Source organism: Apiospora phragmitis (assembly GCF_038363925.1).
Source record: "Apiospora phragmitis strain CBS 135458 chromosome Unknown utg000002l:1.0-5516284.0:1.0-5523493.0, whole genome shotgun sequence".
NCBI lineage: Eukaryota > Fungi > Ascomycota > Sordariomycetes > Amphisphaeriales > Apiosporaceae > Apiospora > Apiospora phragmitis.
Window position 1 is genome coordinate 1,375,492 of NW_027117400.1, and position 15,886 is coordinate 1,391,377.

Sequence of the window (15,886 nt, forward strand, 5' to 3'; positions counted from 1 at the left end):
TCCCCGCGTGGGGGCCAGCTACTACCAAAAACCAAAAAGGGGTGTCCTCAGGTCTCGTACACGAGCTGTGATTGATCAAGATCCGAGAAAGAAAGACGTGGGCTATTCGCAGGGTAGCATTTCATTCTTTCGGTTCTGCAGAGCAGAGAAACCCGAGCTTCGGGAGCGATTACGATTGGCCTACTGTCGGGTTGGCCAGCCGAGAAAAGAATATGTATTATTTTGTTTGTTACACCCTGTCCGGATATCGAAGCGGGAAATTGCTCCGACGCCTAACGCTGAATAAAGCATATACTGCCGTCTCTTCTCACAGCAATTCCATATCATCGTAAAGGCCAGCTAAGGAGGGTCCGTCCTCTTCCTCATGCCGTTCTCGTGTCTCACCAAGACCAGAATGTCAGAGTCGCACATGCAGGCACGCGTCACGTTGAGCTTTCGAAACACGGTGGCACTGCACGTTGTCGTGCTGCGGTGCCACCCGCCGCGGACTCGACCGACCGTGTGAGGCGGGGGGAAGGGGGTCGCAAGATCGAGACTGGGAAGACTTGGCTGCCCGAGTGAGATTCCAGCAGAGCACCGCATGTTACACGGCATATTTGCCTACCGCCAGTTGTGGCGCGCAATCAACTTGATTCATGGAGATGCCACACGAGGGAGGCTTTAATGAGAGACTTGTCATACCGTGTCACTGCCCTATTGGGGGAGAAAGGAAGAAAAGGGAAGGTAACCAGAAGAGATCTCTGTGCGAGCGAAGCCTTGCCGCCTACACCACTTGTAAGACAGGCGCAACCGCTCACTCTCGCCCACATCGAATGATAACGAAGCCATGTGGTTGTAATTAGGAAGACTTCGCTTCCCAACACAAGTGGCTGAGACTTTCCGAAGGCTTGTTTCGACACCCGAGTTTTCAGCTTGTTCTGTGCATTTGGTTAAATCATTTGAAAGTCATCGGCTCTACTTTCTCCAGAGTTCTTTGCATTTTCGTCGTGTTGATGGGTACGTTTTGCATGCACATCTTGCTCCTTATGCCTGCCAAACTCTATTGGATGTGCTATTTTGATAATTATTGAAACGCCTGCGCCTGGCTGATATGTCGAGTGAAGAAAGGTTCTCGCATACGAAGCTCGATGTTATGCCAAGAGCCGTCAAGGCACCTCGTATTCAGCTGCTTACAGTGCATGCCGGAAAAGGTCCCGCAAGGGAGGACCAAAACTAAGCCTCATCTCGTGGTCAAGGCGTTGGCGAAACGTCGGATGGCAGTAACCAGCAGCCCCTTACAGTATGCGCAGTGTGGGTATGACATCGCTTCGCCATTCGCAGCACCTCGAAAAGAAACATGGATATGGTCGGGATGATCCGTCAAGATTGGGTATCACTATAAATCAAGTCCCTGTGTGCAGCGCGCTGCGTGTACCACACAGCAATGCATCCACGCCGCGATCCGAGATCTAGCATTGAACATGGCTTTTCTTTTGTATTATGATTGAACAGTAATATCTCCTTACTGCTCCTTTCTCGCGAAGCGACCCAGAGCGGGACCAAGCTCGACCGACTTTTCCTGGCGCTTCTCCTGGTTCTGCTCTTGTTGTTGCTTCCACAGCTCGTCTACCTTCAGACGCTTCTCGTCGATAATGTTGTTCTTAGCACGCTGTTTCCTCAGGTACTTGCGGAGAGCCGAGTTCTTGCCACGTGCACGGTTCCTGATATATGTTTCGATGTCGACTGGCTTAGCATCTAGATCAAGTGCCTCTCGCCGCTGCTGATCCGAGCGAAGATCCAGGTTGCCAATGAAGTTGGGATCAAGGGCGATCATCTCAGGTTGGAGCTTGTTCAAGAGACCCTTGACTTCCGTCTCACGTCGTTGCTTCACGGTCTCGTAAGGGTTAACTTCCATAGCGTCAAAGTTGGCCTCTCCAGCGCCTGGTACAATGATGGACGAGAAGCCTTCGTCGTGCCCAATACCAAGGACATCCTCGAAAGGGCAGTATTTCACTTGCTCGACCTACGATGCGCGAGTCAGCAATCATCTATGCCAGGTATTCAATGAATCACTGCAGGAGATTTGGATTGATGTCAAGAAGAATGTGACAAGGAAAGGTGCTTACTGATTTGCCCTCGCCACCCCATGTCATGTAAGGGCTCTCAACCTTGATCTGGTCCTTGCGATGCTTCACGTAGAGATCTTTCCACAGTGTCACGCTGGTGTTCCACCCAACAGCCGTGACGCCCCGGTCGCTGATAGACACGGACGACGCCGGAGTCCTTGTGAAGTAACTATTCACCTCTCTGCATATACCGTCAGTATCATGGTTGAGCGGAGTTCCTGAAAAAGCAGAGTAAAGATTCAGGGGTACAAACCTAAACATGCGAATGTCCCAGACGGCCATTTTCCGGTCATTACCACATGACACCATATACCTTCCCTCTCGGTCAACCGCAAGAGCCTTAACGGGACCCTTGTGACACAGCAGCTTGACTAGCGGCTCACTACTGTTGGGAGTCCAGACTGTACGATCCCGAATTAGCATGCATTCCATAAGGTGGTGAAAGTAGAAATAAAACATACGAGTTACGGTTCCATTGCCATGGCCAGCGTGGACAATGGCGTTCCAGGGGTTTAGTGTCATTGATACGGGTTGCCCCAGGCCTGTTCGGATCTCGGAGACCAGCTGACCGGTAGACACATCGCTAGGAGAGAAGTCAGTGTCTGGTTTGGCGTGTTATACTTGGTTGGCCAAGCTTGAGAGAAGCCACAATGGCCCACAAAGAATGGATGAGGGCGCGATGATACTTACGTATATTTCAACCACCCTGTCAAACCCTGGAACGAAGTTAGAGAGCAATGCGCCAGAAAGCGATGGATCTATGAAACTTACCAGTGTGGTCAGGAGGTAGTGGTAGGGTAAGAAATCCTAGGATTCGACGTTAACAGTTGTGCAGGCCTCCCTGATTTGTCGCTGTGGCCTACCATATGGGTGACTTCCTGGAGTTTCCGGAGACAATGCAGTTCAACACCATGTGCTATGAGCGAGATTAGTGAGATGCTTCACTCCTAATGTTGATGATATGCGGCAGGATCTAGTAAAAGGAGTATTGTGGAGCTGGTAGGTTTTCTGAGCGCAATAACTTACAATCATAAATGTACACCTGGTTCTTCTGAGAAACACTAAAGTAAGTTGTGTTGTGCAGGTATTTGACAGCCTAGAGAATAGTTTATTAGCATACAGTGTTTGCCAGTATGGCCAGAGTTCACTGCGGGATCTGGCTCCAGCACTGGATAACTCCTCGAATAGGGGGGGTATCGCTAGATCAAGCAACATGGGTACGTACTCGAACTTTTTCCTGCAAGTTTATCTCGCAGCCAAGCCTGGATAACCTCTGTTAGCTGAGAAGGCAACGATGGGGTCAGAAATTCGACTTGCTTGCCCTGCCTCCAATCCATGGTGGCTATGTGTCCCCGAGCGCCTCCCACTAAATGATAATGAATTAGCGAATGATTTTCAGGTTGAGGAACTCAGAGTCTCCCCAATGGACAGCGGAAGAGAACCCCAAGATAGGTCAAGACACATCGCAAGAGGTGCTTACAAAGTAGCATTCTACCCGTCCTATCGTAATCAAACTGGTACGGCCCTAGCTGATCCAACTTGAGATCGAATCGCTTTTTGGAAGTCTCCAAAGAGACATTCGACTCGATTTCATTCTGCGTCACACGCCATGTCCTCTCCAACTCTTCTTCGGCCTCCAGGAAGCCGGATGTGTTTTCCAGCAGGATTTCGGCATCCTTGGCGGATTCGGCGGCCTGCTTGTATTTCTGCTCGAGGCCCTTCAGGTTGCGACGCAATTTCTTGTCCTTGATGGTCTTGACGTCGATGCCGCTTCCACGGCCGTAGTCGCGGTGGGCCTGCTTGTTTCGCTTTATCCTCTCTCGTTCGTGCTTCGGGACGAGCTGTGTGCGAGCGCGCTTAATAGCAACGGCACCATTGTCGTGGGCCTTTGCGGAAGGTCGCTCGGTAATCTCGAGATCGTCCACCTCCATCTTGTAGCCGGATAAAGTTGGTATCGGCAAGCTGGCAGAGTGCTGGTTTTCGGACTATGTTCCGTGTCCAAGAATCCGATCCTCGGTGTCAGATTGTGCGTATTGGCAAAGATGGCGCACAGCTGCATGTGTCGCGATGTCGCCTTGCTACAGATCCATTGGACATTTGCCTGGCTAGCACTCCCAAAAAGTTTCATGGAAATTCTGAGCACAGACCTCCGATAAGAATGTTATCTAGCGGGGCCCAATGAATAATTTATGGAGTACCAAGTCCAGTAATTCGGAATTGGCTTGCTGGGTCGAAGGCGGAATTCTTGGAGGTGGGGGTTTGCAGGGGTTCTTATCGACTGATAGTAATCGATAACCACAAAAATTTCGAGAAACAACGGCTTTGCCCCTCCATTTTGGAATAGTAATTGCGGGAGCGAAGTCGAATATACTCAATGCGGCTGTAGTGAACCAATTCTTCCTCGACTTCAACACCGATTTCGCGTGCGCCCACACGACCTCACAGACTTTGATTCGTAATCAGAGATTTGACCCAAAGACGATAATCAATCTGGCTTCGCACTCATTACCCATCCGCTTCAAAGCAGGCGGAGACGGCAAGATGCCGGCTGCTATGGCCCATTCCCACCGGCCGACGACCAAAATCTCCCACAAGGGGTTTAAGTCAAAGAAAGCCACCAAGGGTGCTCTTCGAGAACAGGCCAAAGGTATGAAGCACTGCAGCCCGTATAATCCATTGCCTCTGCACCTGAAGCGCATTGCTAACCACAATATCTTCATTAGGCAAGCTTTCCAGCGAGCGCGGCCTGCGCAAAACACCACACCAGCAAGTCATGTCGAAGCTCGACCGACGGAACCGCGCGAAGCAACTCCAGCAACAAAAGGCCAGGGAACACCAAGATCATACATCCATATTCAGGGGCCGCGATGGAGCTCCGCGTATCGTTGCCGTTGTGCCTCTCTGCGGCGATGTCGATGCTACGGCTGCCATCAAGAGCTTGAATGCGAGTCTTGACATCGAAACCGAGGTCTCCGATGCCAACTTCTGCGTCCCGGTCGACCGTTTCAAGCAGAAGCTGCAATACATCCCCCTGAAGCGAGATCTGACAGCATGCATGGATGCCGCCAGAGTTGCCGACTTTGTCATCTTCGTCCTCTCTTCGGAAGTTGAAGTCGATCTAATTGGAGAGCTGATCATTCGGAGTGTTGAGAATCAAGGCATGTCATCGTGTTTCACGGTTGTCCAGAACCTCGACAAGATACAACCCGCCAAAGCCAGGCCCGATGTGGTGAAGTCGTTGGTCTCCTTCATAACACACTTCCATCCCGACCAAGACAAGGTCTACAGCCTGGACTCGAGGCAAGAATGCTCCAACCTCATGCGGTCATTATGCAATTCCTCTCCCAAGGGCGTTCACTGGAGGGATCAAAGAAGTTGGATGTTGGCCGATGAAATCCAGTGGCCTAGTTCTTCGTCTGATTCTACCATCTTCACCGGTGTCGTTCGTGGCAAGGGTTTGAAGGCAAACAGACTCATCCAAGTTGGAGATTGGGGCACATTCCAGATCGAGAAGATTACCGCTGCCCCGTTAGAAAAGAAGCAGAAGGACGGCGATGTCACTGTCGACGGAACACAGTCCGAGGAGGTTCTTGAGGAGCCTACAGTACTTGAGCACGACAGACCTGATGATCTTGACGAATTGGCACCCGAGGAGGCTCTTATGGACGATGCTGACGATGCTGTTTCCGTCGCGACTACATCAAAGAAGGGCGTCCTACTGGATGACCATCATTACTTTTCCGAAGATGAAATGGAGAAGCCCACAAAGCCTCTCAAATTACCAAAGGGAACTTCGAATTACCAAGCTGCTTGGTATCTTGACGATGTTTCCGATTCCGAGTCAGAGATGAACGATGAAGAAATGCAAGATGTCGACGCCGACGCCGACGTTATGCAAGCAGCACCCGAAGATGGTGTTGAGGGTCTTGCGCCTGCTGAGCCAACTGAGGCTGGCGTGTCAGAATATGCGAAATCGGAGAAATTTGAAGAACTTGATGACGCCGACGATGCTGCACAGCTAGCAGCATACCGGGCAAGCAAGAAGGACGAGGTAGAAGACGACATGGAGTTCCCCGATGAGATTGAATTACATCCTCACGTACTTGCGAGGGAGCGACTTGCACGATTCAGAGGTCTCAAGAGCCTTCGAACCAGCCCCTGGAACACCGAAGAAGATCGTCCATACGAACCTGAAGATTGGTCGCGGTTACTGCCAGTCACAAATTATGCGTCATCACGCAATCACTACCTGAAGCGAGCTCTGGTCGGCGGCGTGAAGCCTGGTACCCGAGTTCATGTGCATCTGAAAGCTGTGCCGATGGAATTGGAGAAGACCTACAAGCCCACTCAACCCATCTCTCTATTCTCTCTGCTGGAGCACGAAAACAAGAGGACAACACTCAACTTTGACATTACGCACAAGGAAGATTATGAGAAGTCCATCAAGGCTAAGGAGGAGCTCATTATGCAATGCGGCCCCCGCCGCTTCGTTATCAACCCCCTATTCTCGGTAGGAGGTAATACCGAGAACGACGTGCACAAATACTGCAGATACCTTCACCCAGGTCAATCTGCAGTCGCCACATTCATGGGTCCCATCACTTGGGGCGCAGTACCGGCCCTCTTCTTCAAACGTACTATTCCTGGGGAAGCGAAGGAGGAGGATGATGAGGACGAAGAGTCGAACAACCTACCCCTTCAACTGGTGGCCACTGGTACTGTCCGCGCGCCATCAACATCTAGAGTGATCGCTAAGCGTGCTATTCTCACGGGCCACCCGTACCATATCAACAAGAAGATTGTTACCATCAGGTATATGTTCTTCAACCGCGAGGATGTTGAGTGGTTCAAGGCAATGCCATTGTGGACCAAGCGCGGGAGAAGCGGTTACATCAGAGAACCTCTCGGTACGCACGGCTACTTCAAGGCCACGTTCGATGGAAAGATCAACCCACAAGACAGTGTCGGTATTAGTCTGTATAAGCGTGTCTTCCCGCGAACGGCGGAACGGTTTAGTGGACCACTGTTGGAGGAAGAGGAGTTCGAGGGCTTCCAAGACGAAGCTATGGATGAGGACATTCAGTAGCTAGATACCTGCATATAGATTGGGTGGTGGGGGGCCCCGGCGTACGCGCGCTTTATGACTGATGAATTGGACACTTGGTATCACTCCCTTTTTCTGATCAAAACTAGCATTAGCCCTCACGAAAACCACTCATACCACGGACTTTAAAGGTCATGTGCTAGGTACCTTGTTCGCCATCATGATACCCCAGGTCGCTTTTGTTAGCTTTATACAAAGATGCTTTCAAGTCCCCGAGTCCTTCTTTGGCCATTGAACTGGGTCGCCGCTCTACCGTCATCGATCCACCATGGACATATTCGCATATACTACAACAAGTCTCGGCCTGCCTCGCAGGCGCAGTGACGCCCCGTACATCGATGATAGATGCTACAGGTCATGCAGTATGTATACGCCGTCCCGCGAGTGTTTCTAGGGGGAGCCCGCCCGGGGAGTCAATCGCCTCTAATCTTCCTCTCCTCCCTGTGACAGATGCCGCCTTCCTCAAAGGCCAAGCCAGCCGTGACTCGGAAGACTTCTGCGCCACCGGCTCTGCCTTCTCCGACTACTACCACTACTGCCTCTGCTGCGTCGGGCAGGACCTCCGGGCTACGCAGTCCGAGGAGAGCGCCGCCGCCTACCTCGCCGCCGACTTCGCGGGCATCCTGTCGCAGTGCGGCGCCGACGACCCCTTTCCGCGCGTCGCGGACCCGTGCCGCGCGCCCGGTCACGACGACGTGCCGGGCAGGGTCCAGACGCCCTTTCCCACCGCCACGGTCCAGGCCGTCCGCCCGTCCGCCGACTCGCTGTCCGTCGGCGTCTCGATCACGGTGCCGCTGCAGCAGCTGCGGCCGGGGCACACGGATACTGCTGCTACTACCAGCAGCGATATACCCAGATACACGCCCGTTCCGCTCGTGACGACGGCGTGGGTCACGACCACGGATGCGGATAACCATCAGGTCGCCACGGTGCAGTCCACGTTCCTCACGACGACGATGTCTCTGCTGCCGGGACTCGACGAGCAGCCTCCTCCTTCTTCTTCTTCCCCAAACGACAACAACACCGCGCCTGCGTCTCCTCCGGCCGGTGGCGGCTTAACCGTCGGCCAAGTCGCCGCCATCAGCGTCATCTGCACCGTCGTCCTCCTGCTCCTCTGCACGGGGCTGCTGTTCCGGCTGCACCGGCGGCGCACGCGCCGGAGGGAGGATCAGGCGCGCCGGTCGGCCGTGGAGCAGTGGGAGCGGCATCATAACCTCGCGCCGCAGACGAGCCTGGCGGCGACCAGCCAGGGGGGGAGCGAGGAGTTCGAGAAGGCGCAGCTGCACAGCGAGTGCATGCCCACGCGGGAGCTGAGCGGGCGGGCGGTGCCGAAGCCGCCGTCGCCGCCGCCGGTGGAGCTGCCGGCTAATGAGGTGGCGAAGGATGAAGACGAATCAAATAAGGAGGAGACTTGAAAGACAGGGGTATGTCCATATGAGGAGTAATACTTCACGACAAGTTACCATAAGAATAAGACAACATGAACAAACAATATCAATCGAGTGTTACTTGGATTGCATGTCACTTCAATTATTAAGTATTTGTACAATGTATGTTTCCTCTCGTACCCTTCCAGAAATTCCTGGCGCAGCTCAAAGTAAACACCGTATTCCAGCAATCCCTGACCCGGACAACAGTGACCTTTTTGCTGAAGTTCCGACCCGTAAAGTCGTCCAGTTCTGCTTCGTCGGGCAGATGATCAGTATGACGCCCCGTGTCCATTGTCATCGTGTAGTGCTGCGTCCCCTCTAGAGCTCTTCTTCTTCTTCTTCAACTGCTGCGTAGCTAGAACCTTGAAGCTATTAAAGCACGCAAATCATGACCGTGAGTAGCGAGAGTTATCAAGTTTGGTGCTGTCCTTCCCGCATCGACCAACAATACACCATTTGGAACCACAAGTCATCCACCCCATGTATTCGGTCACCAAGGCACAGCAATAACCTCACTCCTCTGGCGGAGGCAACAACTTCAGGCTGTCCATCTTCTGGACCATCCGATCATAAAGACGCCGCATAGAGTCGATTTGATTCTCGAACTCTTCGTCCTCATCTGGCTCCTGTTGGGCCTCAATCAGCTCGTCGCCAAAATCTGCCAGCGTCTCCGCCATGCGTTCAAGGTGACCCTGGCGGGCCGACTTGGTACGTCGTCGTCGTCGTTCTCCTCCTCCTCCTGATCGCCCCCCCCCCCTCGTAGAGCATATGTACTAGTACCATCATCACTGCCATTGTACATGGAGTCGAAGCTGTCGAAGCTGGCGACGGATGGCGCTGTTGAGCCACTCGGTGAAAGGGGCTCTGATTTGACTTGCTCACGTCGCTGGTAGTGGTGAACAGCCCCTGGAGATGGAACTGAAGAGGGTGCAGCCGTGCCGGGTCTGCGTACTTGGGGCATTCTTACCCCGTTTGAACGCGCTTCTCGAAGGTGGTATTCACCAATACGATCAGGGGCAGGACTGGTAGTCTGTGCGCCCTTGTTGTAGCCACTTGCAAACGGGTTAAACTGAAAGTGCTTGGTGGTTTCGAGTGAGTGTTTGGGCGCATTCGGCAGGTCGTTGACTGAAGCACCTCCTCTTCTAGGTCCTTGGCTGGCAGGAACTTGGTAGCCCTCAACACGGGGCAAAGTCTCATTGAAAGAGACGACTCGTTCAGGCGCGCTTCTTGGTCAGTACGGCGGCACCCAAACCACAATGACACCCCCCTATCTTATGGTAGAGGTGAAAGGGTACTACTTACCTCTTCTTGGCAAAAGATCCATCGCTGACCATGAGCTTGTCAGTGGCTGCCACCTTGCGCCTCACCTTCTCGACTATGAGCCGGTTTACGCTCTCGCCATTATCAGTAATCATATCCTCGTATCCACCGAGGTTGAGGCCCTTTAGCAAAGGACTCAGGTCACAGCTTTTGTGATTCGGATAGCTCGCACGGATGAATGCGCGGAACACCTCCGTCTGGGGCGATGATGTCTCTTTTTCTTTGAGGGGCAAGTGAAGTTCATGAAGTAGTTCGGTGGATGGCTGAGCTACTACAGGAACGTTCACGGAAGTCGGATACTAAGTAGTGAAGGCGCTCCTGGACCTTTTTACCAGTTGGATGAACACGGGTGCCTGAGACCGAAGAAATCAGAGGAACGATAAAGCTGCTTCCTCTCTCCCCTAACGGCCAGCCAACGGGGGATAGACGCTGCAGCTTTCCCGTGTTTAGTATACAAAGGGGAAGAAGTGAACCGACTGAGCGACTACATGGCAAGCTTGGTAGCGTCCCCTCAAACCTTCTCAAAAGTTGAAAGTTTCGGGTTTCTACTCATTTTGCCTTTGCCTGATTGCATTATCGCTCACTCATAGTAGACTAACAGATACCTACAATGGGTTTTGCCCACATTTCCAGGACCCGACGGTCGTATGTGGCTGTGTGCCGTAAGACCATCAGAAAAGTTGTATCTGACGATGATTCTGAGTGTTGCTTCATTCATTGTCTGTAGAAGTGATGTATCGAATCAAATGCACGCTTGAGACGTGGGTACAGGGGCGAATGGGTAATACCTACCCCGACTTGTCTCCGACTTGTCCTGAATAGGGAGGTGGGCGCTGCAATGAAGATCATTGATTGGCTGGGGCGGCCGGCATTTGAACGGCAAACCGGCCATGCGTCTTTTGAGACAATGAGGGGGAGGGGAAATTGCCGTTCCGGTTCGCCACAGTCTCTGGGATGAGGGATAAAATATGAAAGGACAGAAAAGGAACTGCTTCGCATGTACCACATAGGGAGCCGTTCGTCCAATGGGCTCCTGAAACTGACGTGTTGTGTTGTGTTGTTTGGTACCGTACCGGACCAAGACAAGATGAGACTGGAAACTGGCCTTTTGACGTTTGCGTTGCCTTCTTTGGCCGCGACGGGCGGCATCCAGACGAAAATAACAGCCTTTGAAGAAAAGTGCCTGCAGTTCCGGCCAGAAGGTTCTGTTCGCAACTCGACCCGCACGGAGCTGCAATTTGTCAAGGCCGGGGGGCGGGTCGCGCTGTCCGACAACGACCCGTCATGCAACACTGACAGCCAAGCCGTGACGGCGGACATGTGCCGCGTCGCGCTTTCCATATCGACATCCAACAGGTCCAGCATCACCTATGAGATGTGGCTGCCGGAAGACTGGTCGGGCCGCTTCCTGGCCACGGGAAATGGGGGCATCGGGGGCTGTAAGTCAGACGTAAGAAGGGTGGCACTGCCATTGCCGCGGGTTTTGTAGAATCCAAACAGCAGACTAACCGAGAACATGTACATATATACAGGCGTCGCATACGAAAACCTTGCCTATGGCACCGCACATGGGTTCGCGACGGTCGGCACCAACAACGGTCACAACGGTACGAATGGCGACACGTTCTATCAAAACGAGGGTATAGTCGCCGATTTTGGTTGGAGATCGTAAGTCTAAGGAACCTCTGACAATGTTCGGCTCACTACTAATCTTGGAATGTTATGTACTCAAGTCTCCATACGTCAGTCGAGGTCGGTAAAAAGCTCACGGCCCTCTTCTACGGCGCGGCCGCGAGCAAGTCCTATTACATAGGCTGCTCCCTGGGCGGAAGACAGGGGATCCATGCGGCCGAGCTATTTCCCGGCGACTTTGACGGGATCGTGGCCGGCGCCCCTGCTGTTGACTTCAACAACCTGTATTCTTGGAGGGCGAGGTACTTCACCATCACGGGCGCGGCTGATGCGCCGAGCTTTATCACCGCCGATACGTGGCGAACGACGATCCACTATGAAATACTGAAGCAATGCGACGGCATCGACGGAGCTACCGACGGCATCATCGAGGACCCGACGCTGTGCAAGTTCCAGCCCGAGACACTCCTCTGCGGAGCGAGAAAGGAGCCAGGAGATTGTCTTACGGATGCCCAAGTTCAAACGGTCACAAAGGTCTTCAGTAATTACCTGTGGTCAAACGGGTCGTTGCTGTATCCCGCTATGCAGCCAGGCAGCGAGATGGCCGCCGCCGGTGGTCTCTACAACGGAAAGTCCTACGGACCCTCGGTAGGCTGGTTCAAGTTCGCCGTGCTCGAGGACCCGCCCTGGGATCCCGCCAGCTTCACGACCGACGACGCCCTGGTCGCGGGCCGAAAGGACCCGGGCGGCATACGCACCTGGCCGTCCTCGCTGGCGGCCTTCGAGGGGCGCGGCGGCAAGGTCTTGACGTACCACGGCCAGCAGGACCAGCAGATCACGAGCTTCAACTCGATCCGGTTCTACGAGCACCTCGCCGGCGGCATGGGCTACGCGCCCGAGCGGATGGACCGGTTCTACCGGTTCTTCCGCATCCCCGGGATGGGCCACTGCGGCAGCGGCCCGGGCGCCTGGGCCGTTGGTCAGGCGGGCGGTTCCGTAGCCGGGGGATCCCGTTCGATCGAGAGCACAACGTCTTGGCAGCTGTAGTCGACTGGGTCGAGAAGGGGATGGCCCCCGAGGCCTTGGTCGGGACCAAGTTCGTCAACGATACCGTGGATGCGGGTATCGCTTATCAGCATACGCATTGCAAGTACCCGGCCAAGAGCACCTTCAAGGGGGGAGAGCGCAATCCCCGCGAAGTCGGTAGCTGGGAGTGCATATAGTAGATCTCGTGATAGCCCCTACACAACCGCATCGGGCGCAACACTTTGAGTAGTTCCGCTTTTCGGTGTTTTTCTTGTCCCTAGGAGCGCATCGGTCTAGAAGCTAGGGTATAGGCGATGATAGTGGATATTCAGGCTTAGTTGGTGTATCCGTTGCTCAGCTGCAAATCTGCCGGAAGAAGCTTGTGGGCAGACTATTGTATGGTTAGTAGGCGCGGAATGACCGCGGTACCGTGCCGCACAACGGTGGTGATACTCACCACATGATGAAGAAGCCTTCAAGAGGTTCCAAGCTAGCACTTCGTCAGATTTTTCTTCCCGCATATCAAAAGATCGAATCTTCTTGTTTGGCTCTCTAATCGAGTATATTAATTTGACTTGCTGGGTAACAAATCTGGATGTTGTTCCTAGACTGATACTGTAGTATCGTAGGTTAGTTGTCAGATCGATAAGTTTTAGTATTCAATATTGTGTACGTAATCGGACCCCTGCCCCGCCTTCCTGATAAGCACTCAAACACTCACCCCGCAGCTCAAGCTGTCGGATGAGGTAGTATTACCGGGAGCTCTGGGATCTGGGATCTAGGATCTCATCGGCCAGAAAGTAGTGGTGTCATCTGCCTTCTTCTTACGGTCAAATTGCATTTGCATTTCCAATTCAAACTTCGTGTACGACTGGAACAGTTGGAGGAGACAGTAAACTAGGGATTAGATCAAGATGGCGCAGACTCATTCCCACGACGGCGTCTCGAGCCATTCCCACGATGGCTTCTCCGCTGCGGAGCACGGCCACTCGCACGAGATTCTCGACGGACCGGGCAGCTACCTGGGACGCGAGATGCCCATTATGGAGGGCCGCACCTGGGGCGAGCGCGCATTCACCATTGGAATTGGCGGGTAAGTACGCGCCTCTTTAATTAGGATTTGCCGAGTGTAACGGTTGGATGGCTAGCACACGAAGCCCGGTTCACTTCATGTTCCGTCTGTCTAGCCTGAGAATTTATCGCAGGATCCAAGTCCCTATACCCCTAGCCCTAGCCCACTCTCTAATACTGACCGTGCCCCCTTTTCCTCAGTCCCGTCGGGTCCGGCAAGACGGCGCTGATGCTGCAGCTCTGCCTGGCGCTGCGCTCGCAGTACTCGATCGCGGCCGTGACCAACGACATCTTCACGCGCGAGGACGCCGAGTTCCTGACGCGCCACAAGGCGCTGCCCGCGGCGCGCATCCGCGCCATCGAGACGGGCGGCTGCCCGCACGCGGCGGTGCGCGAGGACATCTCGGCCAACCTGCAGGCGCTCGAGGACCTGCACGCCGAGGTGGCCGGGGGCGCGGACCTGCTGCTGATCGAGTCCGGAGGCGACAACCTGGCGGCCAACTACTCGCGCGAGCTGGCCGACTACATCATCTACGTCATTGACGTCAGCGGCGGCGACAAGATCCCGCGCAAGGGCGGGCCGGGGATCACGCAGAGCGATTTGTTGGTCGTCAACAAGACGGACCTGGCCGAGGCCGTCGGCGCCGACCTGGGCGTCATGGAGCGCGACGCCCGCAACATGCGCGAGGGCGGGCCGACCGTCTTCGCCCAGGTCAAGAAGGGCGTCGGCGTCGACCACATTGTCAACTTGATCGTCAGCGCGTGGAAGGCCAGCGGCGCGGAGGAGGAGCGGGAGTCCAAGGGCGGGCCCAGGCCGACGGAAGGATTGGAGGTGCTTGTATAAGTTAAAAGGGGGTGGGGGAACACATTGACCACCGGAGCCCTTGGTATTTGTTACATTCGATAGGACAGAAAAAAAACGCTCAATTAATAGTAGATGTACGTCTTTGCAACCATAACATGGGGGTTGGTCTAGTAGTGAATAATCAAATGTTAAGCGATATAATATTGTGTGTCGCCTATAATGGAGGGTGACGATATATGTATGGACTGCAATAATTGGCTGGGCACTCAACGAGCTAAATCCCCGGTAGTATAGTGGTCAGTATGCGAGCTTGTCATTCAATGCGAACGACAAAGAACGCTCGAGACCGGGGTTCAATTCCCCGCCGAGGAGTCTACTGGCAGCGTGGTTCACGATGTTTTTTGGTGATTGGTTGTTTTTTTTGCTATTCCGAGGCATCTCTGCTGTAGTTCCATGATTTTCTAGGAGGATGTTACGAGCATCGTAGCTGCCCCGCCGGTGAGCTGCGTAAGGCTATTCCTCATTATCGCCTTTATTTGCGATCCCTCACTTCTACCAGAAGCTTTTTGACCTACATTTACCGTAAAGTGTTGCGCGGAGAATATGTTCGGGTTCTTTTGTCTAGTGGATGGCAGCCATGTGGCTTTACAAGAATTTCTCCGGAGGCGTGTTTATTATGACCTGACACAGATCAAACTTTCGCCCCTGACAAACGAACTATGCCACCTACTGATCGGAGTTATTAGTCCCCCCCGTTGGGCCGGCAGAGGAGACGGAATCTAAACTCAAACTCTAACGATGTTATCTTACTCGAGCGTCGTCGTTGGCACGACGGTTTAAGCCACGCTTCTCTTTTTATTACCCGACACGCTAAAAGGCGAGAGATGTGCTCGCTTCATCAACGAGAAGAGGAAATCACGACCACCAACACTTGTTACATCTAATGATCTAACCTACCGCTTTGTGGGCGAAGTGAGGGACCAGCCAGCCTCCACTGGCTTGCGAATCTCACATCATGAATGTGCTTCGTGACACTGACGAGCATTTTTGAGCAGAACTTTTTTCGATAGACGGGCGATTCGCCCGCTACGCAGCGGAGCTTGCTCCTGTCGCTGGGCCAATGAGCAGCCGCTTTGCCCATCGGGGTTGCGTACTGCTGCTGTAGCATGTTTGCAGGATTTGCAAATGCAGCCGAGGTATCCTCCCTCTTGACTAAGACAAGACGCATATATTCTACTGTTGTTTGTAATGCACGCAGTGTTGGGTTGTTGTCACATTTCGTATTTCCGAGCTTCTTGGCTGCATACTGCATCCTGTCTAGAAGCGACACCAGTCACGAACCGCAGCTGCAAGACAACGGTGCTGCAGGCTGCAGCCAGCTGGGAGGGCAGGC

At 53.6% G+C, this 15,886-nt stretch overlaps 6 protein-coding genes across 6 annotated transcripts; 4 read left to right on the forward strand and 2 right to left on the reverse strand.

Moving 5' to 3' along the window:
- Positions 1-1,501: 1,501 nt before the first annotated feature.
- PG994_001254 (uncharacterized protein) lies at positions 1,502-4,036 on the reverse strand (the record flags this gene model as incomplete). Its single annotated transcript, XM_066852663.1, has 10 exons — positions 1,502-2,002; positions 2,106-2,286; positions 2,359-2,506; positions 2,567-2,688; positions 2,796-2,821; positions 2,877-2,912; positions 2,969-3,021; positions 3,132-3,166; positions 3,226-3,304; positions 3,586-4,036. The coding sequence occupies 10 exons, from the start codon at positions 4,034-4,036 to the stop codon at positions 1,502-1,504; spliced, it is 1,632 nt and encodes a 543-aa protein (XP_066720804.1).
- Positions 4,037-4,646: 610 nt separating this feature from the next.
- On the forward strand, positions 4,647-7,191 carry PG994_001255 (uncharacterized protein; the record flags this gene model as incomplete). Its single annotated transcript, XM_066852664.1, has 2 exons — positions 4,647-4,752; positions 4,829-7,191. The coding sequence occupies 2 exons, from the start codon at positions 4,647-4,649 to the stop codon at positions 7,189-7,191; spliced, it is 2,469 nt and encodes an 822-aa protein (XP_066720805.1).
- Positions 7,192-7,477: 286 nt separating this feature from the next.
- Positions 7,478-8,624, forward strand: PG994_001256 (uncharacterized protein; the record flags this gene model as incomplete). The annotated part of the gene is made up of 2 exons (XM_066852665.1): positions 7,478-7,571; positions 7,660-8,624. 2 exons carry the CDS (start codon positions 7,478-7,480, stop codon positions 8,622-8,624), a joined length of 1,059 nt encoding a protein of 352 aa, XP_066720806.1.
- Positions 8,625-9,151: 527 nt separating this feature from the next.
- On the reverse strand, positions 9,152-10,677 carry PG994_001257 (uncharacterized protein; the record flags this gene model as incomplete). The annotated part of the gene is made up of 4 exons (XM_066852666.1): positions 10,569-10,677; positions 9,942-10,179; positions 9,440-9,865; positions 9,152-9,395 (listed from the first exon to the last, which is right to left on the reverse strand). The coding sequence occupies exons 2-4, from the start codon at positions 10,052-10,054 to the stop codon at positions 9,152-9,154; spliced, it is 783 nt and encodes a 260-aa protein (XP_066720807.1). The 5' UTR covers positions 10,055-10,179; positions 10,569-10,677.
- Positions 10,678-11,046: 369 nt separating this feature from the next.
- On the forward strand, positions 11,047-12,814 carry PG994_001258 (uncharacterized protein; the record flags this gene model as incomplete). Its single annotated transcript, XM_066852667.1, has 4 exons — positions 11,047-11,398; positions 11,492-11,627; positions 11,693-12,570; positions 12,633-12,814. 4 exons carry the CDS (start codon positions 11,047-11,049, stop codon positions 12,812-12,814), a joined length of 1,548 nt encoding a protein of 515 aa, XP_066720808.1.
- Positions 12,815-13,531: 717 nt separating this feature from the next.
- PG994_001259 (urease accessory protein UreG) lies at positions 13,532-14,532 on the forward strand (the record flags this gene model as incomplete). The annotated part of the gene is made up of 2 exons (XM_066852668.1): positions 13,532-13,710; positions 13,890-14,532. 2 exons carry the CDS (start codon positions 13,532-13,534, stop codon positions 14,530-14,532), a joined length of 822 nt encoding a protein of 273 aa, XP_066720809.1.
- Between the last annotated feature and the right edge of the window lie 1,354 nt (positions 14,533-15,886).